A 27,596-nucleotide genomic window follows, 5' to 3' on the forward strand; every position below is an offset into this window, starting at 1 on the left:
TGAGATAATTAAGTATTTAGTTAGAGTCTGGTAATATTATAAAACAAAAATAATATAGAAAGAACTATATAATTAATTAGAATTAATAATAAAAAGAGAAAAGAAAATATTAGGAGGAAAATGTGTTGCATATGATACATGTTTTGCATAATCTCTTAAAAAAACTATATAGTACTCCCTCCGTTTAAAACAGAATGACCTAATTTGACTTGGTACGGAGTTTAAGAAAATAAAGAACACTTTTGAATCTTGTAGTCTTAAATTAAAGATATGTCAATATATCAAAATGCCCTTCAATCTTATGGTCTTAAACATGTCACGTGGAAAGTTAAAATTAAAAAGTTGCTAAAAGTTGCTAAAAAATGAAAGGGGTCATTCTTTTTTAAACGGACTAAAAAGGAAAGTAGGTCATTCGTTTTGCAACAGAGGAGTATTTGTTTAATGCATCTTACCAAACAACCATGTAAAAGTGTATTGGTTAGTTTCACCTATTTATAGACTAATACCAAATAAGATATTAGGGGTTATAGTGCAAAATATAATGTATTAATAATATAAATATTAGTTATGTTGACATTAATTTTTAAGCAGTGTTTTATTTGGTACGTTAAATTAATTTGCATTGGATATTTTAAAAAAAAAGTTATTTACAAAAATACCTTCCAGAAATATAATAAAAATGACGTGAAAAAGGTTTTGAGGGGCTGGTGTGTCTTTTAGTCATGCTAACACATGCATTAAAGTTCTTTGTATTGCTAATGCCAAGGATTTCTCATGTATTAATTATGCACAAGTTGAAAAAGCGTATCAAACAATGTATTAGTAATAGACAGAGCTGACGCATGTATTATTTTTTCTAATGTATCGTACCAATTAATGAGATGTTTAATGCATCTTGCCAATCAACCATGTAATTGTGTAGGGGTGGAGCTACATGTGCTCTAGGGGTCATCCAAATCTTCTTTGACGGAAAATTATATTATTTTTATACTATTTTTACATGATTAAAAATATTTTTTTGCATATATAGTAGATGTTGAATCTCCTTCGACTAGTTCATATATTTACTTTTGAACTTCCTCAATGAAAATTCTGTCTCTGCCTTCTGAGTATGGGATAGTACTTATTGCCAAACCCAATCTTAAATATGGGAAATATTTACCCTTGCAAATGAAATTTATATATAGAGCGTTTTACAGAATTGTTTTTAGTTTTATGACGCCAACCTCCACGCTTCTATTTAGGGTCATGTGCTCAGTCAGTTGCTTGTGTGTCATATCTGTCTGATCGATCATATTTGAACCATCTCAACCTTACTTAACTCATCTGGTTGGCCATGTAGGCCACTGCCACCTTATCTCGTAAAACTTCATTCTTAATCATATCTTTCCTAGTATTATACCACATATCCATCTGAGCATCTTCGCCACCCTATATATTAAGCATCTGCAAATAACATACCTGCAGATTTATTTCCACAACTAGATTACCTAAGAATTTTATAGGTATTTCCTTTGAATTTTAGTTGGTAAGAAAATCCGCAAATAATCAAGTTACATTGGAGATTTTACCACATTCCTATGAAAATCTCGAGGTAATAAGCAGTTGGGTCCCAAAGTCCCTATCAGTGCCAAACCCAAATGTAGATATGGGAGATATATATCCTATCCACCATTGCAAATGGATTTATAGACCCTTTTATTTTCACTTAACTAAAGTCTCTCTCCTTATCTGTAGATATTAAGCAAAGTTGTTCAGTTCAGTTCAGGTAATATCTTATCTTTGTCCAAACTTTTGAGTTTTTGATTATTATTATTGATGGTTGTGAGAGAAATGAATGAAGTTTTTGTTCTTGCTATTGATGGTTTTGTAATACTTTACAAACTTGTTTTTAGTTTTATATATGGCCTTTTAACTTACTATCCTTCTTCTCTATTCATCGAGACCTTGACCTCCGCACACTTGTATCTAGGGTCATGTGCTCAGTTAATTGATCTTGTGCCATATTTGTTTGTTCTTTTTCGGCCTACCTCTACCTCTTCTGACTCCTGTTGTCGCCAACCTCTCACACCTCCTCCCTGGTGCATCCTCTCTTTACACGTTCGAATCATCTCAACCTTGCTTCAATTGTCTTGTCCGCCGCATAGGCCACTGTCACCTTATCCCGTAAAACTTCATTCTTAATCATATCTTTTCCTAGTATTATCACATATCCATCGAAGCATCCTCACCTCCAGGATTTTCTTGGAAGATAATTCTTCTTGTGAAAACTTATATCATTGTTCCATATTTATTCCATATCAATGGTGTGGGTGAAAAGTTGGTAAATTGAATACAATGTTAGTTTGACCTACAACGACGCAAGTTTATTTTCTAAAGGGCGAACGGCAATAACGGGCTGTTTTCGGGCCAAATCGGGTTCCGGGGTGTGCCGGGGGCCCGAACATGTTTAGGGTTGAAAATCGACCGGCGGCTCCCAGGCTGGCTGAGGAGCGGGAGAGTGTGGGCGAGGCCGTCTGGGTGGTCAAACAGGCAAAACAGCGGGAACGGACCATTTTTGGGCCAAATGTTTTGGGTCGAAAGTCGACCGAGGGCTCCCAGGCAAGCTGAATAGAAGGGTAGTGTGGGCCGGCATGGTGGGCGGGGCCGTCTGGGTGGTCAAACAGGCAAAACAGCGGGAACGGACCATTTTCGGGTCAAATTAGTGTGCTATAGCTCACGATTCCGGGGTGAGCCCGAGGCTTGGGCGTATTTTTGATCGAAAGTCGACCGAGGGCTCCTAGGCAAGCCGAAGAGAGGGGGTAGTATGGGCCGACATGGTGGGTCGGGCTGTCTGGGTGGTCAAACAAGCAAAACAGCGGGAACAGACCGTTTTCGGGCCAAATATTTTGGGTCGAAAGTCAACTGAGGGCTCCCAGGCAAGCTGAAGAGAGGGGTAGTATGGGCCGGCATGGTGGGCGAGGTCATCTGGGTGGCCAAACAGGCAAAACAGCGGGAATGGATCATTTTCGGGCCAAATCAGTGTGCTATAGCTCACGGTTCCGGGGTGAGCCCGAGGCTCGGGCGTGTTTTTGGTCAAAAGTCGACCGAGGGCTCTCAGGAAAGCCGAAGAGAGGGGGTAGTGTGGGCCAGCATGGTGGGCCGAGCCGTCTGGGTGGTCAAACAGGCAAAACAGCAGGAACGAACCATTTTCGGGCCAAATATTTTTGGTCGATAGTCGACCGAGGGCTCCCAGGCAAGCTAAAGAGAGGGGGTAGTATGGGCCGGCATGGTGGGTCGGGCCGTCTGGGTGGTCAAACAGGCAAAACAGCGGGAACGGATCATTTTCGGGCCAAATATTTTGGGTTGAAAGTCGACCGAGGGCTCCCAGGCAAGCTGAAGAGAGGGGTAGCGTGGGCCGGCATAGTGGCCGGGGCCGTCTAGGTGGTCAAACAGGCAAAACAACGGGAACGGACCATTTTCGGGCCAAATCAATGTGTTATAGCTCACGATTCCAGAATGAGCCCGAGGCCCGGGCGTGTTTTTGGCCGAAAGTCGACCGAGGGCTCTCAGGAAAATCAAGATTTTCGTTAAGGAGGTTCAGAAGTAAACATACGAATTAATCGAGGGGGTTCAACATCTGTATATACATAAAATATAATTTTAACTATATATAAATAGTATAATTTTTCATCGAAGGGGGTTCGGACGAACCCCTCGATCAAGTGTAGCTCCGCCCCTAAGTTTCACCTATTTATAGACTAATAGTACCAAATAAGATATTAGTGTATTAGGTTGTTTAATGCGTCTTGCCAAACAACCATCTAGTATGGGATTGTTACACTGCTATAAAGCTGTCAATTACTTGAGGATCTTACCTAGGAAAAGATATGCAAGAAATATATGCAGATTTATCTGTGGACATTTTAAATTCCTCAACATTAGAATATGTTATCTGTGAATTATATATTTTCAATAAATTCTGCAGGTAAATCTGACATTCTATTGCGCAAATTTCGTACTTGCGACATTATCTGGGAAATATATGTACGGTTATTTTATCTCTAGGTAAATCCACAGGTACATGGACAAATATATATATTTTTTAAATCCATAGAAAAAATTTTAGGTAATTTATCCTACGAATTTACATAGAGATATTTGGTGGAAATTTATGTGGCAGATTTTATTACATAAAAAATATTTGGGGATTATTTGCTAGGGATTAGAAATTTTCATCTCTAAATTTTCTTCGAATTTACTTGAGAATCTTCGTGGAAAATAATCTGTGAATTTTTTCGTAGAAATCCGCAAGTAAAATCCTTTTCTATGAAATTTTATCAAATAATTCATGCAAAATTTTGATAATAAGCAAATAACGTACCTGTAAATTTATGTAGACAATCAAATTCCTACGCAGATAATAAGCAGTTGGGTCCCAAAGTCCCTAGTATTGCCAAACCCAAATGTAGATATGGGAGATATCTATCCTATCCACCATTGCAAATGGATTTATAGACATTTTCACTTTCACTTAACCGAAGTCTCCTCATCTATAGATACTAAGCAAAGTTCTTCAGTTCAGTTCAGGTAATATCTATATATCTTTGTCCAAACTTTTGAGTTTTTGATTATTATTATTATTGATGGTTGTGAGAGAAACGCAAAGTAAGTTTGCGCACGATACATCCTTGTGGTGGGCCCTTATCCGAACACCGCACATAGCAGTAGCTTTAGTGCACCGGGCGGCCCTTTTTATGGTTGTGAGAGAAATGAATGAAGTTTTGCTTCTTGCTATTGATGGTTGTTCTACTGTTGTCAGTCCAAGATATTTGGTTTTGTAGCACTTTACAAACTTGTTTTTAGTTTTATATATGGCCTTTTTACTTACTATCCTTCTTCTCTAATCATCGAGACCTCGACCTTCACACTTCTATCTAGGGTCGTGTGCTCGGTCAGTTGATCTTGTGTCATATTTGTCTGCTCTTTTTCAGCCTACCTCTACCTCTTCTGGCTCCTGTTGTAGCCAACCTCTCACGCCTCCTCCCTGGCGCATCCTCTCTCTTTACACGTTCGAATCATCTCAACCTTGCTAAACTCATCTTATCCGCCGCAGAGGCCACTGTCACCTTATCCCGTAAAACCTCATTCTTAATCATATCATTCCTAGTATTATCACATATACATCGGAGCATCCTCACCTCCAGGATTTTCTTGGAAGATAATTCTTATTTGTGAAAACTTATATCATTGTTCCATATTCCATATCAATGGTGTGAGTGAAAAGTTGGTAAATTGAATATAATGTTAGTTTGATCTACAACAATGCAAGTTTATTTTCTAAAGGGCAAAACGGCGAGAACGGCTGTTTTCGGGCCAAATCAGTTAGCCCACGGTTTCGGGGTGTGCCGGTATGCTAGTGGCCCGAACATATTTAGGGTTGAAAATTGATGGGCGACTCCCAGGCAGGCTAAGGAGCGGGGGAGTGTGGGCCGGCGTGGTGGGCGAGACCGTTTGGGTGGTCAAACATGCAAAACGGCAGGAAAGGACCGTTTTCGGGCAAAATCAGTGTACTATAGCTCACGGTTCAAGGGGTGAGCCCGGGGCCCGAGCGTATTTTGGGTCGAAAATCGATCGGGGACACCCAGGCAGGCTGAAGAGCGGGGGAGTGTGGGCCAGCATGGTGGGCGGGGCCGTCTGGGTGGTCAAACAGGTAAAACGACGCGAACGGACCGTTTTCGGGCCAAATCGGTGTGCTATAATTCATGGTTAGCTTTTCATGAAGTAAAGTTCCATTCATTTACTTTGCGATGGATGTAATAGAATGCTCCATCTGTTCTATTTAGAAAATGTTTTTAAGTTCAAATTTCTCATTTTACTGTACTTTGGTATGTGCTGAAAGTCTCTCTTTCATCTGTGCTGAGTCAAACACAAGCTACTTCTATCGGTTTCAAGTCGCGTAAACTTACCATGGAATCAAGCAACCCAAAGGTCATCACATGCAAAGGTAGGTGCGCGTTACAATATTGCAATCATGGAGAGTTTTGTCTTCAATTTCAGCTTTACGTATGAATTAGAAGTCGAATAAGTGCAGCTGCAGTAGCGTGGAAGGAAGGCGAGAGTTTAAAGATGGAAGAGATACAAGTTGATCCACCAAAATCAAGCGAAATTCGAATTAAGATGCTCTTTGCCAGTTTGTGCCACACTGACATTCTCTGTTCCAATGGCTTCCCCGTTGTATGTTATGTTAGATTTCACGCAAAAAAAATTCACATTTCATTCTTGTTATGATCCATCTGCTCTTTCGTATACACCAGTTTCAGTTCAAACTAATTCGGATCTTTTTGTGTGTGTTTCTTCTTGTCCAGCCTTTATTTCCTCGAGTTCTTGGACATGAGGGCGTTGGGTAATCTTCTTTCTCTGTTTCTTTCAACGTATTAGTCTTGAAGTTATGTTGTACTAAATCGCTGAATGAGTAATGTTTATTTCAATTTGCAGTATGATAGAAAGCGTGGGCGAAAATGTGACAAAACTAAAAGAAGGAGATATAGTGATGACGCTTTACCTAGGAGAATGCAACGAATGCCCAAACTGCAAGTCGGGAAGGTCCAATCTATGTCACAAATATCCTATGCGCCTTTCTGGTCTAATGCTGGATGGCACATCGAGAATGTCCATTCGCGGAGGACAAATATTATACCACGGTCTTAGTTGTTCTACTTGGTCGGAATATGCAGTTATTAATGCCAACTACGCAGTAAAGGTTGATCCTCAACAGGTTCCGCTTCCACATACCAGCTTGCTTTGTTGTGGATTTACGACAGGTTATGGCGCGGCATGGAGAGAAGTTTGTATCGAAAAGGGATCAACCGTTGCTGTACTAGGTCTTGGTGCTGTTGGACTTGGAGTGAGTACGTTTAGACAATAAACTCATTTTGTACTACTATACAAGTTAACCGTTCAAATGCGCGCGCAGGTGGTAGAGGGAGCGCGAAGTCAAGGGGCAGGGAAGATAATTGGTGTCGATATAAACAATTTGAGACGAGGAAAAGGAGAAGCCTTTGGCACGACGGATTTCATTAACCCTAAGGAACACGAGGCATCCATTTCAGACATGATAAAAGGTATTACCGGAGGCTTAGGTGTTGATTATGTCTTCGAATGTACTGGGATTCCATCCATGCTTAATGAAGCCATTGAAGCCTCAAAAATGGTAAGTTTTCTCGTTGATAATAAACACACAAACAAACAACAACCTACACAGTGTAATCCCACAAGTTAGGTCCAGCGCGACATTCTTCTTGTTGTTAGACACACAAACAAACAACAACGTACACAGTGTAATCCATCCCACAAGTTAGGTCCAGCGCGACAGTACTACACTAACGAACATTATACCTTCATGTTGATTAAACACACAAACAAACAACAACATACACAGCGTGATCCCACAAGTGAGGTCTAGAGCGACAATACTCTAACGAACCTTATATTCTTCTTGTTGATTAGACACACAAACAAACAACAACGTACAGAGTGTAATCCCACAAGTTAGATCCAGCATGACAGTGCTCTTACGAACATTACATTCTTCTTGTTGATTAGACACACAAACAAACAACAATGTACACATGAGTATGATCCCACATGTGAGGTCTAGAGCGACAGTACACTAACGAACCTTACATTCTTCTTTGTTGATCTTATTTACTATTAGGGAATTGGGACAATTGTTGTAATTGGGGCAGGAAATGGGACAAGTAGGGAATTCAACTTGATTCCCTTAATGTGTGGTAGAACAATGAAAGGTTCAATCTATGGTGGAATGAGAATTCACTCAGATCTTCCTGCTCTACTTCATCGATGCGCAAATAAGGTACGTACAATTTTCTTCTGCAGTTCTTTTCGAGACAGACTAAAAAAAAAAAACGTAACACATAAAATTGGAATTTGAAAAATTGTTTCTTTCTTTTTTTTTTTTTTTGCAGGAGATTCAACTGGATGAGCTAATAACTCACCAAGTTTCATTTACTGAAATTAACCAATTATTTGAGTTATTGAAAGACCCACATTGCCTCAAAATTATCATCAAGTTCTAAGAAAATCAACAACAACAACACTCTCGATGTAATCTCTGTGGAATCCAAAATAAAATTAGCGTTGCAACATGCTTAATGTGGTAACACGAATCTGAAAGATTAGTGCTGTAACATGAATTTGTAATTTGGTGTTGTGACATGGTGTTTAATTGTTTAAAACTTAGACGTGCATCTATAAATAGATGAATTCACCATCATTTCAAAACATTCCAAACAGAGAGCAAAATAGAGAGAAGAGATTAATCCACAGATATTCTATTATCCGTGAGAAAATAATGTGGGAGTAATATTAAAGTGAGCTGTGTAAAATAAAACAATGTTGTTTCTTTTACAAGAGCAGTAGTCATTTGACACTACTAAGTTGTAATTACAATTATTGTATTACTCCATTGGGTATTTTTATTTATCCGTTACTCTCTTGTTATTGCCACTTTGTGTGAATATTATCGTGAGTGGGATTATTTTGTTTATCCCAACAATCTCTTAACGGGAATCTGAATAGGGTAGTATGTACGCTGTCTTAGTGCTACCTTCATAATGAAGAAATGTTTTTAATAGAGTTTCCATTTAAGTAAACATATCAAAAATTAAATATATAAAACAAATATATATGTTTGATACTTGAAATAAGGCAAACAAGTGACAAGCATAGTGTAGAATATAATGTCACGATTTAAAATAAAGTATTATAAATACACATAAACTATTTTTTATTTTTTTTTAGTTTAACACCTAATTAAATTAATAGAATTGTGAAAAACACACTTAGAATATCATTATTAGTTTAAAAAATGGACCTAAAAGCTGACTAGACTAAATATTTACTTACAAAATTGATGAACAATATACTCCCTCTATTTCGAATTAGTTGGCCCTCTTTCTAAAAAAAAAATTGTTTCAATTTACTTGTCCAACTTATCAAATCAAGACTGTTTTACACAAATTCTTTTCATCCTACCCTTAATAGGTATTAAATATAACTACACTTTTCAAAATTTTTAAAAATAACACTTACATTTTCAATACAAACTTTATGAAACTTACTTTTTTTCTTCTTTTTAAGGAGTACTACTAGTATTCCTATAAGATCTTTAATCCATGCATGCATATGCTACAATTTTTCATGCTTAATTAATTATTGAGTTTTGCAATGTTAAGAAGGGTAAAAAGGTAAAATATACTCCTAATCATTGGATTTCTTAATGGGTGTGCGAAGATTGAAAGGATCATCTAATTCGAAACGGAGGAAGTATATGTTATCGATGAGATTATAACGAATGACTATTATTAAAAAACAACAGTAAGACTATTTCATGATAATTTCAACTCTAAATTAGACACTCAATAAGATACGAAATAAAATCATTATGTACGTGTTGTGTGATTCTTTTGAGTGAAATTTTGGATAATTAATTAATTAATTAATATTTTTGTGAAAGAAAACAAATGGCGTGAATTTCGAGTTTTACTATTTTTGTGAAAGAAAATACTCCACTACTTAGTTTCGATAGTGGACTTCCAATCACTAAATTGTTTTTGCCTACTGCAATACTCGTATCACATTTTTTAATTTAATTTTTTTTTATTTAATTTTTTTCATTAATTAAAAAAGGATAAAAAAAAATTTATATGTGTTACCTTTTGTATTAATTATCTTTTAAAAATTAAAATATAAACATTATTTAATAGGGATATTATAATAAACTAGCCGTATTATTAATTATTTTTCTTAATCAATATATTATTTTAATTTGAGACGGAAGGAGTATTTTTCTGTCCTTATCTTCGATTTTCATACTCTCCAATTATGTCCACAATAAATTATCAGTTGTGTTATATCTTATTTATCACCTCTCTATATTTTGGAGTGACATATTAATTATTACTTAATAATATTATTATATTATTTTAACTTTTTTTGTATGTAAAGAAAAAGATATATGGAGTTCCTCCACCCAAAGTGTATAGTATATGTCAAGGGGACCATATATTATATCAATGAAAGTGTAGTGCAATTATATTAGTACTATTATTATTATAACTTTTCCATTTTAAAAAATAGATATATAAATGGAATTTCTCCACCAAAGTGAGTAGTATATATCAAGGGGACCATATAGTAGTGCAATAATATTTTCAACTAATATTGTACACAATCTTATTCACTCATTTTCTCATATATTTGGCCAATCAATGGCCACATTTTTTAAAACCTTTCAATCCTATTTTTCTAAATTAATTCCCAAAAGTTAAAATATATATAAAAAAAAATATATAGAAAGGGTATTAAAATTATATAATTGTTGTATAAAATGTGTAAAAAAGAATATACAATTATACAATAATTGTATATCAAAACTATATAATTTTCGTATGAAATATTTATATGTATAAGATATGTATAGAAACTGTATAGAAATAGTGTAGAAATGGTATATATAGAATAGGTCGGCAAATTGAAATAGATAGAAAGTAGAATTTAAATTTCATGGTCATTTTTCGTGGAAATAATTTAATTTAAAGTGTTGTTTCTGTCCTTTCTCCAAAATTATATGTATCACAAATTCACGTGAAAAATATGGATACAAATTCTATATTTAATTTAAGCCACCAATCTATTTAAGTATAAGATTTGTAGGACCAATATGATCCCTTGATGCAAATGAATTTACTGCATTGTCTAGCTACTCCAATTATTAATATAATTAATAAAACAAAGAAAAAAAAAATATGGTACTATTTCCAAAATCATATTTCATGCCAAAATGTATAATTTCCAAGTATATAATAAGCTATGGTTATTTAAGTTCTCATCACATTAGTTACTTCCTTTCTTCAACTCAACTCTAATCATCAAATGAAATGTGAATAATCGACGTTTGTTTATCTCTTTTACTGTCGGTGCTTGCAATATAACGATCTTCGCTATATTATTATATCTCGTTTTCTACATCGCCATAATGAATTCATGCAACCACAAGGTCATTACATGCAAAGGTGACATTTATTTTCTCTCTACCTACATATTACGAAATCGAGTCACTAATGATTCCAATAGTGAAGTTAGAAATTTCGTAATTCAATATTTAAGGGGTGTTCAAGATCTAGCAACATTTTCATATTAATTTTGATTATTGTATGCATGTATTAATTTTTTTTATTTGCAAAAATATAATATTAATAAAAAGTAAACTGCAGGTGCTGTTGTATGGAAATCAGGAGAAAAATTAAAAATAGAAGAGATAGAAGTGGATCCACCAAAATCAACAGAAGTTAGAATTAAAATGATTTATTCCAGTTTATGTGGCACTGATGTTCTTTGCTGCAACGGCTTTCCAAAGGTATAATTAGCGGTAAATAACTTTTATCGTTCTTAAATAACTAAAAAAAAAGCATGAATTTTTCTTAAATTTGCGGTACATTTCGTAGCTAATGGTTGTGTGATCTATTTTTCTTATATTATATTATATATATATATATGTATGTATATGTATTAATTTTTTTTCTATATCTCTTATTATTAATATTATTTTTTAAAAAAAGATTTTTGGTTGTGTTGATTTTCAGCCTTTGTTCCCTCGTATTCCTGGGCATGAAGGAGTTGGGTAAGAATCAATCTTTCTCTAATTAGAATATAAAAAAAATCAATTTATGTAGAATATAAAGTTTATTGAAATTGCAATAAATAATATGCTTTACCTTAAAATTTTAAAAATATAATTCGTAGGTCGTTTGGTTGAGAAATAGTTATCCGGGATTAGTTATTCTGGAATTATTTAGGATAACTTATCCCATCACTATGGTATAAATGATGAGATAAGTTATCCCAGTATTGACTAATACCACCAACCAAACATGGGATAAAATGATCCTTTATTTTATCCCGGCACTACTTATCCCTTATACCTCATACCAAATTAGCAGCGGCGGAGCCACGATTTCAACTCAGGGGATTCAATATTTGAAGAAAATCTAGTCGAAGAGGTTCAACATATCTACTATAGATATATAAAAAATAATTTTAATCACGTATAACTAATATATTTTCCCGAGGTTCAGATGAGCCCCTGCCAAAAGGTTGGCTCCGCCCATGTAGCCTAGTGGTCCATGAAGTAGGTCGAGATCTCAACAGAGACATAAACGCTAGGTGATTTCTTTCCATCTGTCATAGCTTTGATTGATATGGAATTAATTGAAGCGTCTAATAGATGGCCGGACACCACGATTATAAAATAAATAATTAATTGATTAATTTCTTAGTATATATATGACTTTTTTTTCTTTTTTTTTGCAGTGTGGTAGAAAGTGTGGGTGAAATGGTAAAGAGTTTGAAAGAAGGAGACATAGTGATGCCACATTTCTTGGGAGAATGTGGTGAATGTCCAAATTGCGAATCCAAAAAATCCAATTTATGCCAAAAATACCCTTTAAATTTTAGTGGATTATTATTGGATGGAACATCAAGAATGTCCATTAATGGTCAAAAGATTTATCACCATGTTAGTTGTTCTACATTATCAGAATACATAGTTCTTGATGAAAACTATGTAATTAAGGTTAATCCTAGATTACCAATTAAACATGTTCCTTTCTTATGTTGTGCATTTACAACTGGTTTTGGATCAACATATAAAAATGTCAACATTGAAAGAGGTTCAACTGTTGCTGTTCTTGGTCTTGGAGGTGTTGGACTTGGTGTAAGTACATTCAGCAGAAATAGCTTTACTGATCACTTTTTTAATTCTGTTTTTTGATACTTCATGTGAAATTTGATATTTCATGACGTCGGCGGGTTGAAGGAGAGCCTTGGAGTAACTGGTAAAGTTGTTGTTATGTAACCACCAGAAGGTCACGAGTCCAAGCCATGGAAACAGCCTCTGGCAGAAATGCAAGGTAAGGTTGCGTACAATACACCCTTCTGGTGGGGCCCTTCCCCGAATACCACGCATAGCGGAAGCTTTAGTGCACTAAAACTTTAGAGTTTTAGTTTCCATCGATGAAATTCTAAAAAATGAAACTCCCATAAGTGAACGTCCTAGAGTTTCGCATGTGAAATTTATGAGTTTTACATGCACGTGCAGGTTTTTTTCGTAAGTCTATTCGATTTTATATTAGACGTGGATGGTTTTAGGCGGGGTAAAGGTAGACCGAAGAAATATTAGAGGGAGATGATTAGGCATGATATGGAGCAGTTACAACTTACGGAGGACATGACCCTTGATAGGAAGGTGTGGAGAACGCGGATTAGGGTAGAGGGTTAAGCGGTGGGAGTGCGTCGGTAACAATAAGGAACCGTTCTTTTGTGTCTATGTGATGTCTATGATTTCGGTTAGATAGTTCTTGTTTTTATCTTGTGGTTGTAGTATTATCTTGTTGCTAGTGGTGTTAGTTTATTTTGCACTTTGCTTTTGTGTCTGTTATACTGTTATCGGTTCTAAGCCGAGGGTCTATCGGAAACAGACTCTCTACTTCACCTGAGGTAGTGGTATGGTCTGCGTACACTCTATCCTCCCCAGACCCCACTATGTGGGAATAAACTGGGTATGTTGTTGTTGTATTAGAAATATCAGTTACTGATCACTTTTCAGTCTCGTCTTTTAAAATTTGCAGGTAGTTGAAGGAGCTAGACAAAAAGGAGCAGCCAAAATAATTGGGATGGATATACATGAAATGAAGAATGAAAAAGCAAAAATATATGGAATTACTGATTTTATAAATATAAATAATTCTGAAAAATCAATTTCAGAATTAATTAAAAATGCTACTGATGGACTTGGTGTTGATTACTTCTTTGAATGCACAGATGTGCCTCAACTCACCATCAATGAAGCTATTCAATCAACTAGAATGGTATGTTTTAATATTTAATAATAAAATCCTCACAAGTCTCGCCGTACGTTATAACTCCATTTGCAGGAAAAATAACGTTGGATATCGTCCGGTGATAACCATTGCATTTTTCGAATCACTTATGCCCATTTTATTTCTTAGTAAGCGTTGCAACATATCACATTTGCACAATTACAGACCGACTATTATATATTACGGAATCAGCTTCATCTAAAACTTTACCACCCCAATACAAATTTACTCTTACTGCATCTTAATTCATTTTTAATACAAAAAACTGTAAGCTGAACAAGAATAAATACTCGAGTCATGAAACTGTAAGCTGAACAAGAATAAATACCTAGGATGAAGCGGGAGTGTAGAGCGAGCTGAAATGACTCACAACAAAAAACTACTTAAATAATGCCATGCCCCGAAATGGCTGGGAGAGGAAAGGTTTCTTTTTTTTAGGGTACTCCCAGGAATAGATCCAGTGGAGACGGGGTGGAGCCTGTAGCTCAGAGGATTAGAGCACGTGGCTACGAACCACGGTATCGGGGGTTCGAATCCCTCCTCGCCCACAACCAGCCGAAAAGGAAGTACTTTTCCCTCTGGGGTAGGAAAATCATGATCGGGATAGCGAACCAAAAGCTATGTAACTTGGGTGTAGGTCTTTTGTCGAAATGGAATGACTTTTCTTTTTCTCTTTTTATTTATCGTGAATGGGGGAATCATTACACATAGTATGCCCGATCGGCATATTTTTTTGTTTTACGCCCAAATCGTTGGGCCCAGGCGACTTGCAAGTCGCTGAGTATATCACATGACACTGCTTCGTACAACGTGCAAAGACCCTAGTCGAGGTGCACCAACGCTGATTCGGACACCACGATTATAAAAATATTCTTACAAAAACTGTTTTTTTGTTTTTTTTGTTTTTTTTTAGGGTTATGGAACAGTGATAGTGCTTGGAGCTGGACTTGTGTTAGATTGGCAAATGAGTTATGTCCCTCTCATGTTTGGTAGAACACTTAAGGGATCAATCTATGGTGGCATTAGAACTTACACAGATCTTCCATCTATAATTGACAAATGCATTAACAAGGTACATTTTCAGTTTTCATATTGTCATACTCGTGTTGAATCATTCAAAAAATAAAAAAAGACAGTCTAGTGCATTAAAGCTATCGCTCCCACCACAAGGGTGTATTGTACGCGGTCTTAGCACTTCTGTTCCAAGGTTTGAACCCGTGACCTCCTGGTCACATGCATGGCAGCAACTTTACCAGTTACTCCAAGGCTCCCCCTTCGAATCATCCAAATATAGAGAAAAGTTTTAATTACCTCCGAACTTGTAAGGTTTTACTTAGTGTACACCTAAACTATCAGTTGTGTTAAATATCCCTCGAAAATTGTTATTTCAATACATCGCGTACCCTATCGTAGTCCAAAGACCATAACCGTGTAGAACACACGCGTACACGGTGGAATTTTGGCTTATGTGTACGTCCACGTGGATAAATAATAATGGATCCTCTTGATGAAATTTTTGAGTTTTTCACTGCTCCAAAATAGGGAAAGTTGAAACTTTGAGTGATTATTTAATTTTTGGGATTAAATTTTCTTCGATTAAGTAAGCTATAATTTAAAAAAGAAAGTCTTTTTTGTTTGTTTTCTTTGTGTTAAAATATGGGGTTGTTTTTTCCGGTTAGTGTTTCATACTAGAATTCGATTACTGTTTTGATTAGGGATTTGATTTAAAGCATAGAAATCATATTGAGTTTGTACCCACTTTCTGTGCCAGGTGGACCATGAGGAGGGTGTCGACATATTAAAATAATGAGTTCCGAGGGTTATTTAAGACAACCGATAGTTTTTGGTCTACACTAAATAGAACCTTACGAGTTCACGGGGTAACTAAAACTTTTCTCAAAATATTTATAGTTTTGAATTGTCCGACACGCACCTGATGGTACTTTTGAAGAGTTAGAGCAACATGGCATATACTCCAAACATATTTATATCCACCAAATTTGTAAGATAGTATTAATGTTTTGATGTTTAATTTCTGCAGGAGATCAAACTAGATGAATTATTGACACATGAAGTTTCATTCAATGATATAAACAAGGCATTTGAGTTCTTGAAAGAACCAAATTGTGTGAAGGTACTTATCAAGTTTTGAGCTGCCGCTATGCGCGGTGTCCGGGGAAGGGCCCCGCCACAAGGGTGTATCGTACGCAGTCTTACGTATGTAACAATAAAAATTCAGCAATAAGGATATGGAGTTCAAAATATGTCTTGCATTCATTCGTTTGATGCAAATATGCATTCGATGAGTTCGAACATCTTGTCTTTTTGTAGTTGTTTCAACATACCGGAGACATAACCAACTACGCTTCAGTACCAAACAAGTTGAATTAATAACTCAATCTTAGTCGATCTAGACGACTTTGCCCAATATGTGAACTACAAAAGCTCATAATCTCACCCAAAAGAACCTCTACACAGCTTTCTATTCTCCCCTTTTTACATAACCAACAAACAAGTACCTTTGAGGTTAGAAAAGCTCTATCCTAAAATGACTCGCTTATCGCCTATCTGCAACATTTCAACAGGTAGGAGGAAGGACTTGAAACGCTGCCAAATTTGGTAGTCTCTTTGCCCTTTCTCGGCGGTGTTACACATTCGCTGAAATCAAGCGTGCGTCTCTCACTCTGCAGAGGAACCAACAGTAGGAAAATCAAAAAGGTCAATCAACAGATATATAACCAGATAAGCAGATTCCTAGTTGGTCATTGATCTGCTGCGGTAAACTCAAAACATGGATATTTTTAAGTAAAACCAAACTCTGGATGAGTTCGGAGTGACAATTGATAGAAAGTACTAGTATACTAGAGACTAATGTGAGGCTATACAAGAAAGTATGTTCCTAAGCCATAACTTTACAGTTGATTGATGGTCTTAGACTGCACCGAAACTATTGTTATTAATTCCAGAACAGCCAATGGCGATGATACTTCATCAGTTATTTCGTTCTAACAACCCCTAAGCTCAACAAGAATTGTTATACTGATTATAATCCATAATTAGGTTCATCGATCCCTGGATTATAAAGAACCTAGCCTACTGTATTTAAAAATAACAAGATGTATAGGACAATAGGGGTGGAGAGTATGAATCTCGTTTTGCGGAGATATGTTTGGAAAATGGAATTACTACTGCACTGCACATAAAAAGTTTGTAATTAGTTTGACATAGGGACCAGATATACCATTGCATTTGAAGCCAGAAGGGCACAATCTTCATCTGCTTTCTGTTGCTTGGTTCTCTTCGACAGAATTGTTTCTGGAGTTTCACTTCCCAAGATCTGACGGGCATCCGCAATTGAAGGTGCAGTCTGCTCACTTAATTGCTTCATTAACCCAATAGCATCATAGCTTCTTTCACCTGGGCTCATAAAAGGTGCAAAATCCTACCGAATAAAGGAAAAACAATATAACATGAGCACAGAAATGCACCATTATGAAAGCACTGATATTAGTCACTGAGTAGAACACATAATGTATATACCTCAAATGTAAGTTCTGTGTCATATCTTGGGCTGGGCAGAAAAGAGTTCAAGGACCATGGCGATTTCCATGCTGAAGGAGATTCAGTACTCCTTTTAAGAGGCGCCTCTCCAAATCTGCAAACCGTTAATTAGGTAAATGAGTCATAAGAAACGATTAGGTAAATGGACTAACAGGTACAAATTTGTGGGAGAAAGCAAAGGAACAAAACACTTCAGCAATCTTACATGTTTGAAGTCTCAGCACCAAATCCTTTTTCAGAATTTTCGGCTGTATTCACCAATGCAGTTGATGTAGTAGATTGCATTGATGTAGCTTTGACAACACTGCTTCGACACTTCCCAAGTATGTCAGGAGAGCAAAAAACAGACAAGAATGAAGTCTCAAACGAGGATGAAACATTAACTTGATTTGATGCAGCTTCAAGCTGTCCAGCGTACTGGTTATCTAAAGCTTTATTACTTAGACTTGTAGCTCTATCACACTTGATCAAAAAACGATCAGGAGAGACGAGCATATCATTTGAGCTACGCTCAACCAGAACTCCAGGAGGCTGTTTTACCTGATACCAGGAACGAGAACTCAAAAGTTGTATCTAAGTTTAAAAAGAGGATTTTGCCTAATTAAGTTTAATACTTTTTTCTAAACCACACAATTCAAATCAGCTGAGAGCAAAGTTGCCTGAATCACATTAAAAATTAAGATTGACTTTGACAGAAAGGCAAAATAGCAGAATCGGAAGTGATGGATATCAAATTGTCTGTAGGAAAGAAAATGCAGACAGTGGAGAGCTCTGTATAGTAATAAGAGAATCCACACATTATGAAATTTTAGGCCCTGTTTGACCATACATTTGATTTTAAAATTTTGAAAAATATTAGATTATTCAACTAAGTGTTTACTGAAATATGGAATTTGACGTTTGAGAAACAGATTTTAGAGTTTTTCAAGTTCACTAATGGAACTTCAATTATGTTTTCAAGTCCAAACACAACTTCAACTTCCAAATACCCTCATTCTACTTAACTTCAAATACTACTACCTTTTCAAATATCCACCATTTCATGCCCAAGCACCTACTTAGTATTCCATTTGTGAAACTCGTGAGGATATATTTCATTACAAAATATACAATCGGGAATGGAGGTCCTTACTGTCACGCGTCATCCGATTCCTAAAAACAAAAAGAGAGAAGCCAGAGAAGAAAAATATAATTACAAATTATAACTCACCTTTCCAAGTGCATCATTGGCTCCAGCACTTTCACTGTTGGGATCTTTATGGTAGTGAGCACCACCACCATCTAATTGCCTCTCTGAATTTTCAATGCAAGAAAGTCCAGTTACTCCATCACCCTGCTCCTTTCTTCCATCTTCTGAGGATGGATGTAGATTTTCTTTGTCTTCAGTAGACGGTTTTTCATTAGCCGGCTCATTAAACATATCACCTACTCGGGAAAGTTCTGTAGCCATATTAGAGAATGATTCCTGATTTAGATCACTTTCAAGTTTTTTCTCACATCTCTTTTCTGATAGAGGAGACACCAAGTGACGCTGTCTCTTCTTTACTATAGAAGGTGTCCCAGTGAAAGTTTTGGCAGCACTTTTCAAGATAGCATTGGGACTATCATCTCCTGAAGGTGAATTCCACAACCTTAATGGAGTAAGGCAGTTCGCAGGACTCATCATCAAGTGGCGGATGCCAAGAGGGCTGTACTCTTGCTGTGTATTTGAACCAGATTGTATAAGATCACAGTACAAGAAGGGTACATCCAAGCTTGGAAAGCGAGGAGGCTCATAGCATAGAGCTCCTCCATCTTTCTGCTCTTCTAGCCTTGAGGAATCTTTTGTATGATCAGGTAGATCTTTCAGGACGGCATTGTCTATGCCATTGTCATTGGAAGGACTGCCAAACTCACTTGGACATATAAAATCATCACATCTACTGGTGAAGGACTCTAGAACTGAGTTCTCAAGCGGAGGATAATGGAACTGATCTGAAGCAATACCAAACACAAGTGATCTATCCTCAGAAGAAAAGTGCGAAGGAACAGAAAATTGCTGATGTGTTGAAGCTTCAACGTCATCAAAACTTAAAGCGTTGCAGTTTGGTGGAGCCATATTTCCTTCTTCAGGGATCTGATAGTTTGATGATTGGTAAATTAAACAATCTGCAGGTTCACCAGTGCCATTAACCCCAGTTTCGGACGGAGAGCATTGAGAAATTGCTGCCTCAGGATACACGATCCTGCAACCATCAAACATTTCATTGGGCTTATATGGACCCTCAACCATGTTCGCTGCATTAGAAGTTGCTCCAGATCCCATTGCAGTTTGCAATGGATCGGCTACCATAGCATGGTTTTCATTGTCATTCGAACAGTGCATGTAATGTCCTGAAGATTCCTCAATAAACCCTGGAAAGTCATCCATATTAAACTGCCAATCTCTCTCTGTGGAATTGTCCCCATCATGTGAGAACATGTACTCGAGGAACTTGGAATCCACAAGATCACTGGGAACATTTAGCATTGAACAAGAGACATCTTGAAAAGCTGAGGCACTGTTCCTAGGACATGGTGCTGCACCGGAGCTTGCGTCCTTTTTATGGATTGATTCCTCCAACATTGCATCATTCTCTCTTATATGCATAAATGTGTTGCCCAAGTCACTTGTAGACTGGGGACAGCCAGCAAGAGTCGAACCTTGACTGCATTCTGTAACTTCCTCCACTTCCGCTCCTTCTTTGTGAACACTTTCATCTTCACTAGTTTCTTGCAACTTCATAGAAGAAGAAGCGGTTGATTGGTTCTGATGATTGACATTAGGCAGAGCAGGGGACTGTGCAAGTAAACCTGACGCCAGTTTCTTTTTGACAGAACTATGCCAGTGATTTTTTATTGCATTGTCTGACCTGAAATTAGCCATAAGAGTTTTCACATGTCAAATATAACTCTGGAAGAATGCTAATAATAAGAGCTTGCAAGAAAGTCAATATGGAAACCAGCTCTTATAGGCATTAAAGTAACACCTCAAAATACCTTCCAGGCAAATATTTTGATATCTCTGCCCACTTGTTTCCATAAGCTTGGTGGGCACGAACTAGAGTCAACTCCTCCTCTTCTGTCCAAGCTTCTTTCTTTATTTCAGGATTCAAATGATTATGCCATCTGAAAAGATCTCTCACAACAATTATTATATTCTTAGTGATATAAAGTAAAAAAAAGGGTAGCCCGGTGCACTAAAGCTCTAACCATGCGCGGGCAGGGTCGGGGGAAGGGCCCGACTACAAGGGTCTATTGTACACAACCTTTTCTTGCATTTCTGCCAGAGGTCGTTTCCAAGCATGAACCCATGACCTCCTGGTCACGTGGCAACAACTTTACCAATTACTCTAAGACTTCCCTTCCATAGTGATATAAAGTGGATGAATTAAAACCATATTCTTTCAAGAGTGATTTGCAACCTCAATGTTAACGAATGAAAAGGAACTAGAAGAAATGTGACACCACAAAAGTCCTATTAAATCAACGGATACATGTTACTACTATGTTATATTTCCTGATAATATATGAAATACAAATATTCTTCTACAGAAAGTGGCAGGAGTTAATCTGCCGCCAGCATCTCATGCCATCATTATGCATATCTTTTAAGTTTTAAGAGACTAGTTGACTCTATAAGCTGAGGAACAACATTTAACAGTTAGTGAAAAGGATTACATAGAAAGATATCAGTTTCATACGCTCGAAAATTAATGTTCCTTGCAGGAGGCTGCATAAAGTGAGCTTGTGATGTTAAAAGAGCAGCTAGGAAAAAGTTCTTATTTTAAGTAAGTGAGAACATAATGTCAAATTAGGAAGTCCACAAGATATAGCGCTTGACATCTCACTTCCCTAATATATTCTGAAAACATTGGAACTCCGTCATAGGAGAAAAAAATACATCGAATTGTTTAGAGAAGCAAAAAACTGCCGTGCTTACCTCTCCCGACATTGCTTTCCAATACGTCCTGCTAACTCTTGTGCAATATTGGACCATTTTTTGGGGGCCATGTATGTTCACTAATTCGATTAGCTTATCATCTTCCTGCACATAAGTTGAAAGAGTTAAATTAGCCAATATAAGTACATGGATGACAAATTCTTAAGAACTGTACTTCCTCTGCCCCAAAATAATGATAGTTTGTGGATAAAGATGATCGATCATCAAGATATCTGATTATCATTCTCAATTCTGACAATGATTTCACATTTTTTGATAATAAGACTTATGTATTTGGAAACCACATGAAAAGTAATACGAGTCGTCATTTTCTATAACCAAAAATTTAGGAAATGACTGAAGAAACATTTTCAGCTTAACTCCGCAAATATTACAGTGTCATATAAAAGGGTCAAATGGAGTACTAAGCTATGATTCAAACAGGCCAATAGGAATAAACTCTTTTACCTCCTTAGACCATGAACCTTTCACAAGTTCGGGATCAAGAACTTTCTGCCACCTGTGCAAGCATTGAACATCTGTCCGGTCTTTAAAACATTCCGCTGCAATTTAGATCTTAGATTTGGTAAGCACTTAATATTTATCAGCTTTAATAGTTGAGTGAGTTTTTGTCAAATAGATATCGGCTGTAATTGTTGGGTGTGACAAAGGTCTTCAACTTCAGTTGTAGGTTAACCAATTATAACAAATCATACAAGTACTATAAGGAAAACTTCAATGCCTTGAAAAAACACTTCATCCAGAAAAATATTTCTCCACGGTAGTTGCGTGTTTCTAGTCCTATTCAATAACTTCATCCAGATATGGTGTTAGGAGAGATGACCTTGCGGCCCTTTTCTATTAACAATAATGAAAAGTATGACTAGCTAAATGAGTAGAACGAATAGGGAAAGTTAGCGATCAACAATTATTGCAGGAGTTGATAGCACCATAAGTCTAAAACTATTATGATTCTGCCTGAGTTGGAATTGGTTTCCAACTCACAACTTTTACTGCATCAAGCAAATTTCAAACTTTGACAAGTTACAACTATTAAGATGAGCACAGAAAATGCGCAATTGCATGTCAAATGGAGGAAAAAATATGGAAGCTACAAGTAAAATGTATGTTTACGTTTTAAAGGCATTGTTATAGGAGAAGTGGAAATCCCCCGGAGCAAAGATGGAATTTCACTTCCAGGAAAGGAGGCATTGTTTTTGGGATTATCCTTACACAAAAGAAAGAGAGATATAATGTGTGAACGTAGAAAAAGAAACATAGACAAGTCAAAAGAAAAATTACTATTTCACTTTAGAACTATGACCAGATTTTTCTCTTCACAAGTAATTCTGAGATAATTTTGGTTATGAATCGAAAAATTAAATAAATATAACAAGAATCATACAAGTTTTAGTCCCTCTATCACCCACAGTTGAGAAAGCACTAGGTATCGCTAAAAGTATGAGCAATACACCACCACTTAAGTGAGTAAGACATACAAGACTAAATACAAGGAACAACGTTTTTACCAATCTTTTTCCAGCTTTTCCCCTTAAACTGTTGGACAGCTTGGCGCAAGATTTCATCCTGAAAGGAGATAAGTAATTTACACTTCAGTACAACATAAAAGATTTAAATATTTAAAGTAAAACATTGCATTGTCCCTGACAAGTATTTCACCACATTAAAATTTTATGGAGAAGCTAACTTCAAAAGAATGAAGAGTTCAGACTTGGATTTTAGGAGTGAACCATAAAAATCCAGAACTAATACATTAAAAAAAATGTTACTAAGATGAGCTTGTATGAGCTTCTGACAATTTTTCTACCTAATGACCTCCTCCATTATACTAAATCCATGACTTTGCAGTTACTAGCCCAAGCATACTCCAGCATGTTTATTAGGCCTTGATCTACATAGATTGAGATCACTAATGGAAGGCAGAAAAGCACTAAAAATGACCCAATACTCCTTGTGTGTGAAACAGTTCCCATTCAAACTTAATGTTGTTACTTACATGATAAAAACGGAAAAAGATAGCAATAGATTTGTAGACTGACCAATCTCATAAATCATTTTACGCAAGAAAAATTCTGAACTTCCTTTTGAAGCATAATTAAGTGTTTTCTCCTAGAAGGCACAGGCAAGTAAGTTTTAATTGGCTACCAGCATTCATGCTACGTTAACATTGTCATGGCGTTCTGAGTATCCATACTAGGAATGAATCACTACCATCCCCCCAAAAAACAGATAGAGCTAAATTATTTGAATCCTTGACATATAACATTACACATATAAGTGAGATAAAAACAAAGTCCCAATTAACCAAAAAAAAAAGAAGTTAAAAATAGCATAAGAACATAAAACCAAAAAGAAAACCTTGAAATTCATGCATATGTTTCTAAATCATTAGAAACGCGTTTACCTCCTCGGGAGTCCACTTTACGGAACGTCTCTTAGGACCACTCGTCCTCCTGAAACATTTGCAGGAAGTAATAAGAAATTTGACAAGCTGTTTGACGGAGCTTTTGTAAGTTCAAAATGATAATATAAAGGATGTGAACATGATAGTCCTCTCAAATCTCTCAATCAAGTGTAACTTTCACTTCAATTCACGAAAAGTACAAAACAAAGTTAATTTTACCCTTAAAGTAAGGATAGGTGGACATGGGACCATAGTTTGGGAAAGAAGGAGATTATTATTCATAGTTCCTTAAATTAAACATTAGGAAGTTATTATTGTTGTCATTGGAAACTATAATAATTTGTCTTTTCTTCACATTTGTTATTGGTGTGACACGGCAAACTTGTTATTATTTCTTCTCCTCACCATTGTTCTACGTGCTTTCATGTTGTTTTGATATTTATAACCACTAGCTATGTCCTAAAAGCTAAAGAATCCAATGTAACTTGACCAAACCTGACCAGATCTCATATATTCCTTTCCATGTAATACTGACAGGGATGCACCAGGCAGACTAACAGTTTGAGCATTAGACAGACACTTTTGTCATTGAAAGCATAGATATTATATTGTGTCTCCGTATATGTTATAAAGGTAATCCCAATGATCTTATTAATGCTTTTTCTTCTCTTACGTCTTCACCTACTTGTTTTGATGAATCTCTGATTTTTAACTACCTAGGATAAGTCAAAAAAAGCTAGTGTGACTCGGCCAAATCCAACTCAATCTCAGATCAACATCCTTTTCATCTTACTTCATATAAATGTACGACCGGGGGATTAAGGGGTTGTGTAAAATACAAGAAAATCTCAATAAGGGAAATACAAAAGCACGAAATAAGACCCAAAAAAATATATGACACGAGAGATGAGATCATGTAGTCTTTGAGAATTACCCATGCAAAGGCCGACTACTGATGTCATCTGAAGGAGGCTTGCTTGTTTCATCACTTTCCATGGTTACTTGAGACAAAGACAAATCTTGATAATCCAACATCCAAAGGTTGAAAGTTCTCTCCAAAATGTCTTCCCAAGTTCATTGGGTCACCCCCTATGATGCAAGAGATACTATCTGATCTTTTGACAAAATATGATGAACTGTAAAAGCACAACAGATAATGTGATGGCTGCTACGGAGCTGATTTGAAAAGCATGGAATAATAACATCTAAAGAATTTCCTAGGTGGAAAAATGAGAGGGAATGTTTCTTTATCTCAAGCACAACAGATAATAGTCTAAATCTACTGTGTCATGAATCAACCAGATATGGCAGATTCAAGCGTTATAAATTATAATGGATAATTTTTTAAAAAAAGTAACCTGGATTACTGCTAAAAATTATACAAAACAAGGAAAATCCTTATTCCTATCACCAAAAAAGTAGTCTATGCAATGGATTATTGCTCGAAATAAAGAACTAAATGCCAAAAGCTACTGTTAACCTCTGTTACATAATGTGTAAACATTTTTCACCTCAATTTGATTAGGTTAAAAATACAAGGCGGAATATCAAGCAAGCAGAATATATCAAATACAAGAACATTTTGGAGAAAATCAGTGCCATCTAAGTACTAATTGGCTATGGGGAAAGTCCCGTCTCAACATCCTCTCTATTTTCTTCCAAGGACACCACTATATAGCATGTCATTTAATACAATCCACCACATACGTGTAGCCACCCGGCAACGCAACAGATGTAATACTTCTTTGAACATATACATATAAAAAGCTAGCCTACATATGTAGTCTTTCTCTTACTCAAGTTTTCAATGTCTGAATCATGCTCTTCACAACCAACCAAATGAAGAACTACACCTGGTGCCCTAGGAATCCAAACTAAAACATGTGTAATCCTGATCCTCTCTCACAAAAAGCTTGTGGATTTTAGTGAGAACACATAATCACTTCTCAAACCCCACCTCCGTGAGTCCTGACTAGTACCAAAATTAATTTTTTTTTTTTCGATAAGTAATCAACGAGTGTCTATCGGAAATAGCCTCTCTACTTCATTTGAGGTAGTGGTATGGACTGCATACGCTTTACCCTTCCCAGACCCCACTTAGTGGGAATACACTGGGTATATTGTTGTTATTGTTGTTGATAAGTAATCAAAGATTTCAAAAATGCTTGCTCTAAGCCAGTGCGAAGAACATAACTTCAGATTGTGTAGATCCCTAATTGTATCCAAAATTGCATGAACATCATGTACAACAACCAGGTTGCACCAAAAAGCTAGCAAAATAAGACATCTTTGTTTTAGGTTATGTAAATTTCTCCTATGACCTTCAAAGATCCTGTCATTTCTTTCAAACCAAACCAAGACACTAGGTGATTCTTCCCATCTGTCCTAGGCTTGGTGGACAGAGTTATCTGATATCTATTGTTGGTGAGAGGTGGCAAGTATCCGTGGATTTAGTCGAGGTGCACGAAAGCTGACCTAGACACCACAGTTATCTAAGAAAAAAAACTACTCTACTTGATCAGAACAATGACAACACCAACATACCCAATGACTAGCTAAATTTTAACCGATCAACAGAAATCCCATAACAAAATCAAACTAAAAATCAAATCACTTCACTGGTTATTCATTAATTTTATCTGGCACCTTTCATTTTCCAAGAGCCAAACAGTTTGAGTTTGACCATAAATTTGGGCACGTTCTCTTCAAGTTTTTTGAAATAAAATTTATTATATATACTTTAATTCAAAGTTACGGTCAAAGATAGACTTGTTTGAACTCGAAATTCGCCTTGTGCCACATAAATTGGGACAAAGCGAACCATTTAAATTCCAGGTCCGATCATCAAATCTAATCAAATTAGGCTTCAAGATGCAAATATTTTACGAAAACTATTCAAGATTTGATTTTTTTCCAACAATTCAAGAAAGCAATTAATTTCAATCAAAACACCAAGATTTAATTTTTAAAATTCTTTTTTAAAAAAAGAGAGAGATTGATGAAAGTTGTACTAACTGAATTGAGCTTCGAAGCGTTCAATCGAATCAGAGCCAAATTCCAAGAAATCAATGGTGTGATGAACTCAGCAAAATCAGCAAATGCACAGCAAATTTGTGGGGGGGGGGGGGGGGGGGGTGGGGGGGGGGGGGGGGGGGGTCATTTATATGAATTCAAGATTGCGATGAAATTTGAAACCCTATGATTAACCCGGTTGCCTGTAAAGTGTTTGTTGATGACATTATCTCAACCGTTGGATCGTGTCTATTTTTAGTAACTTTTTGAAATTTCCAAGTCTAACGGTTAGTTTTTACTTGTTACCTGCTTCTACCGGTTACTCATTCCTTTTTTGGTTTGTTAGGAGAATAATGTATATATTGTTTTTGTTTAAATACAAATATATGCATTTATTAATTGTTTGACTATATTACAACCTTCTATTACTCCATTAAATAATTTAGGCATAATACATAAATGTGTCCTGCGTGGCCGATTACTTGGTCAATTCCTGTCCTACATGGCGCCTTACGTGTATTATGTCATATAGGACGTGTGTGTTTACTTGTTTGATTTTATACAAGTTTAAGTGTCTAGTTATGCGCATTCAAAGTTGGAGGTCATAGACGTGATTTGAGGTCAAGTTAATGGCCTGTTTATGTATTACGCCAATAATTTATTGTGAAAAATATTTGAAATAATATGGACGTTTTTA

General features: G+C 36.3%; 3 protein-coding genes across 8 annotated transcripts; 2 read left to right on the forward strand and 1 right to left on the reverse strand.

Annotated features, from left to right (window-relative positions):
- Nucleotides 1-1,644: 1,644 nt before the first annotated feature.
- Nucleotides 1,645-8,508, forward strand: LOC107847268 (8-hydroxygeraniol oxidoreductase). Of its 4 annotated transcripts, none has more exons than XM_016691461.2 (8): nt 1,645-1,768; nt 5,915-5,986; nt 6,074-6,216; nt 6,348-6,385; nt 6,478-6,886; nt 6,956-7,192; nt 7,697-7,855; nt 7,968-8,508. In XM_016691461.2, the coding sequence occupies exons 2-8, from the start codon at nt 5,950-5,952 to the stop codon at nt 8,076-8,078; spliced, it is 1,134 nt and encodes a 377-aa protein (XP_016546947.1). In that variant the 5' UTR covers nt 1,645-1,768; nt 5,915-5,949; the 3' UTR covers nt 8,079-8,508. The 4 variants fall into 4 exon arrangements, with proteins under 4 accessions (XP_016546947.1, XP_016546946.1, XP_047255999.1 ...); XM_016691460.2 differs by lacking the exon at nt 1,645-1,768 and adding an exon at nt 4,128-4,569; XM_047400043.1 differs by lacking the exon at nt 1,645-1,768 and adding an exon at nt 4,576-5,747 and having other exon boundaries at nt 5,882-5,986; nt 6,932-7,192.
- A 2,230-nt stretch (nt 8,509-10,738) lies between these two features.
- On the forward strand, nt 10,739-16,255 carry LOC107847267 (8-hydroxygeraniol oxidoreductase). 3 transcript variants are annotated; one of them, XR_007047600.1, is made up of 8 exons: nt 10,821-11,075; nt 11,277-11,419; nt 11,646-11,683; nt 12,373-12,775; nt 13,689-13,928; nt 14,854-15,012; nt 15,712-15,820; nt 15,982-16,204. XR_007047600.1 is itself a non-coding variant. In XM_016691454.2 (7 exons), the coding sequence occupies exons 1-7, from the start codon at nt 11,039-11,041 to the stop codon at nt 16,090-16,092; spliced, it is 1,131 nt and encodes a 376-aa protein (XP_016546940.1). In that variant the 5' UTR covers nt 10,739-11,038; the 3' UTR covers nt 16,093-16,255. The 3 variants fall into 3 exon arrangements, 2 of the variants coding, with proteins under 2 accessions (XP_016546940.1, XP_047256000.1); XM_016691454.2 differs by lacking the exon at nt 15,712-15,820 and having other exon boundaries at nt 10,739-11,075; nt 15,982-16,255; XM_047400044.1 differs by lacking the exons at nt 10,821-11,075; nt 11,646-11,683; nt 15,712-15,820 and having other exon boundaries at nt 11,278-11,419; nt 15,982-16,255.
- LOC107847266 (transcription factor MYB3R-1) lies at nt 16,191-27,026 on the reverse strand. Its single transcript, XM_016691452.2, is given in 13 exon segments — nt 16,191-16,624; nt 17,182-17,382; nt 17,481-17,595; nt 17,707-18,041; nt 18,712-20,392; nt 20,520-20,648; nt 21,463-21,527; nt 21,529-21,567; nt 21,931-22,025; nt 22,992-23,049; nt 23,888-23,936; nt 24,822-25,023; nt 26,903-27,026. Coding segments are annotated over 12 exon segments (2,988 nt in total). The 5' UTR covers nt 24,923-25,023; nt 26,903-27,026; the 3' UTR covers nt 16,191-16,504.
- Between the last annotated feature and the right edge of the window lie 570 nt (nt 27,027-27,596).

The sequence above is a fragment of the Capsicum annuum genome, chromosome 11, assembly GCF_002878395.1.
Source record: "Capsicum annuum cultivar UCD-10X-F1 chromosome 11, UCD10Xv1.1, whole genome shotgun sequence".
Lineage (NCBI taxonomy): Eukaryota > Viridiplantae > Streptophyta > Magnoliopsida > Solanales > Solanaceae > Capsicum > Capsicum annuum.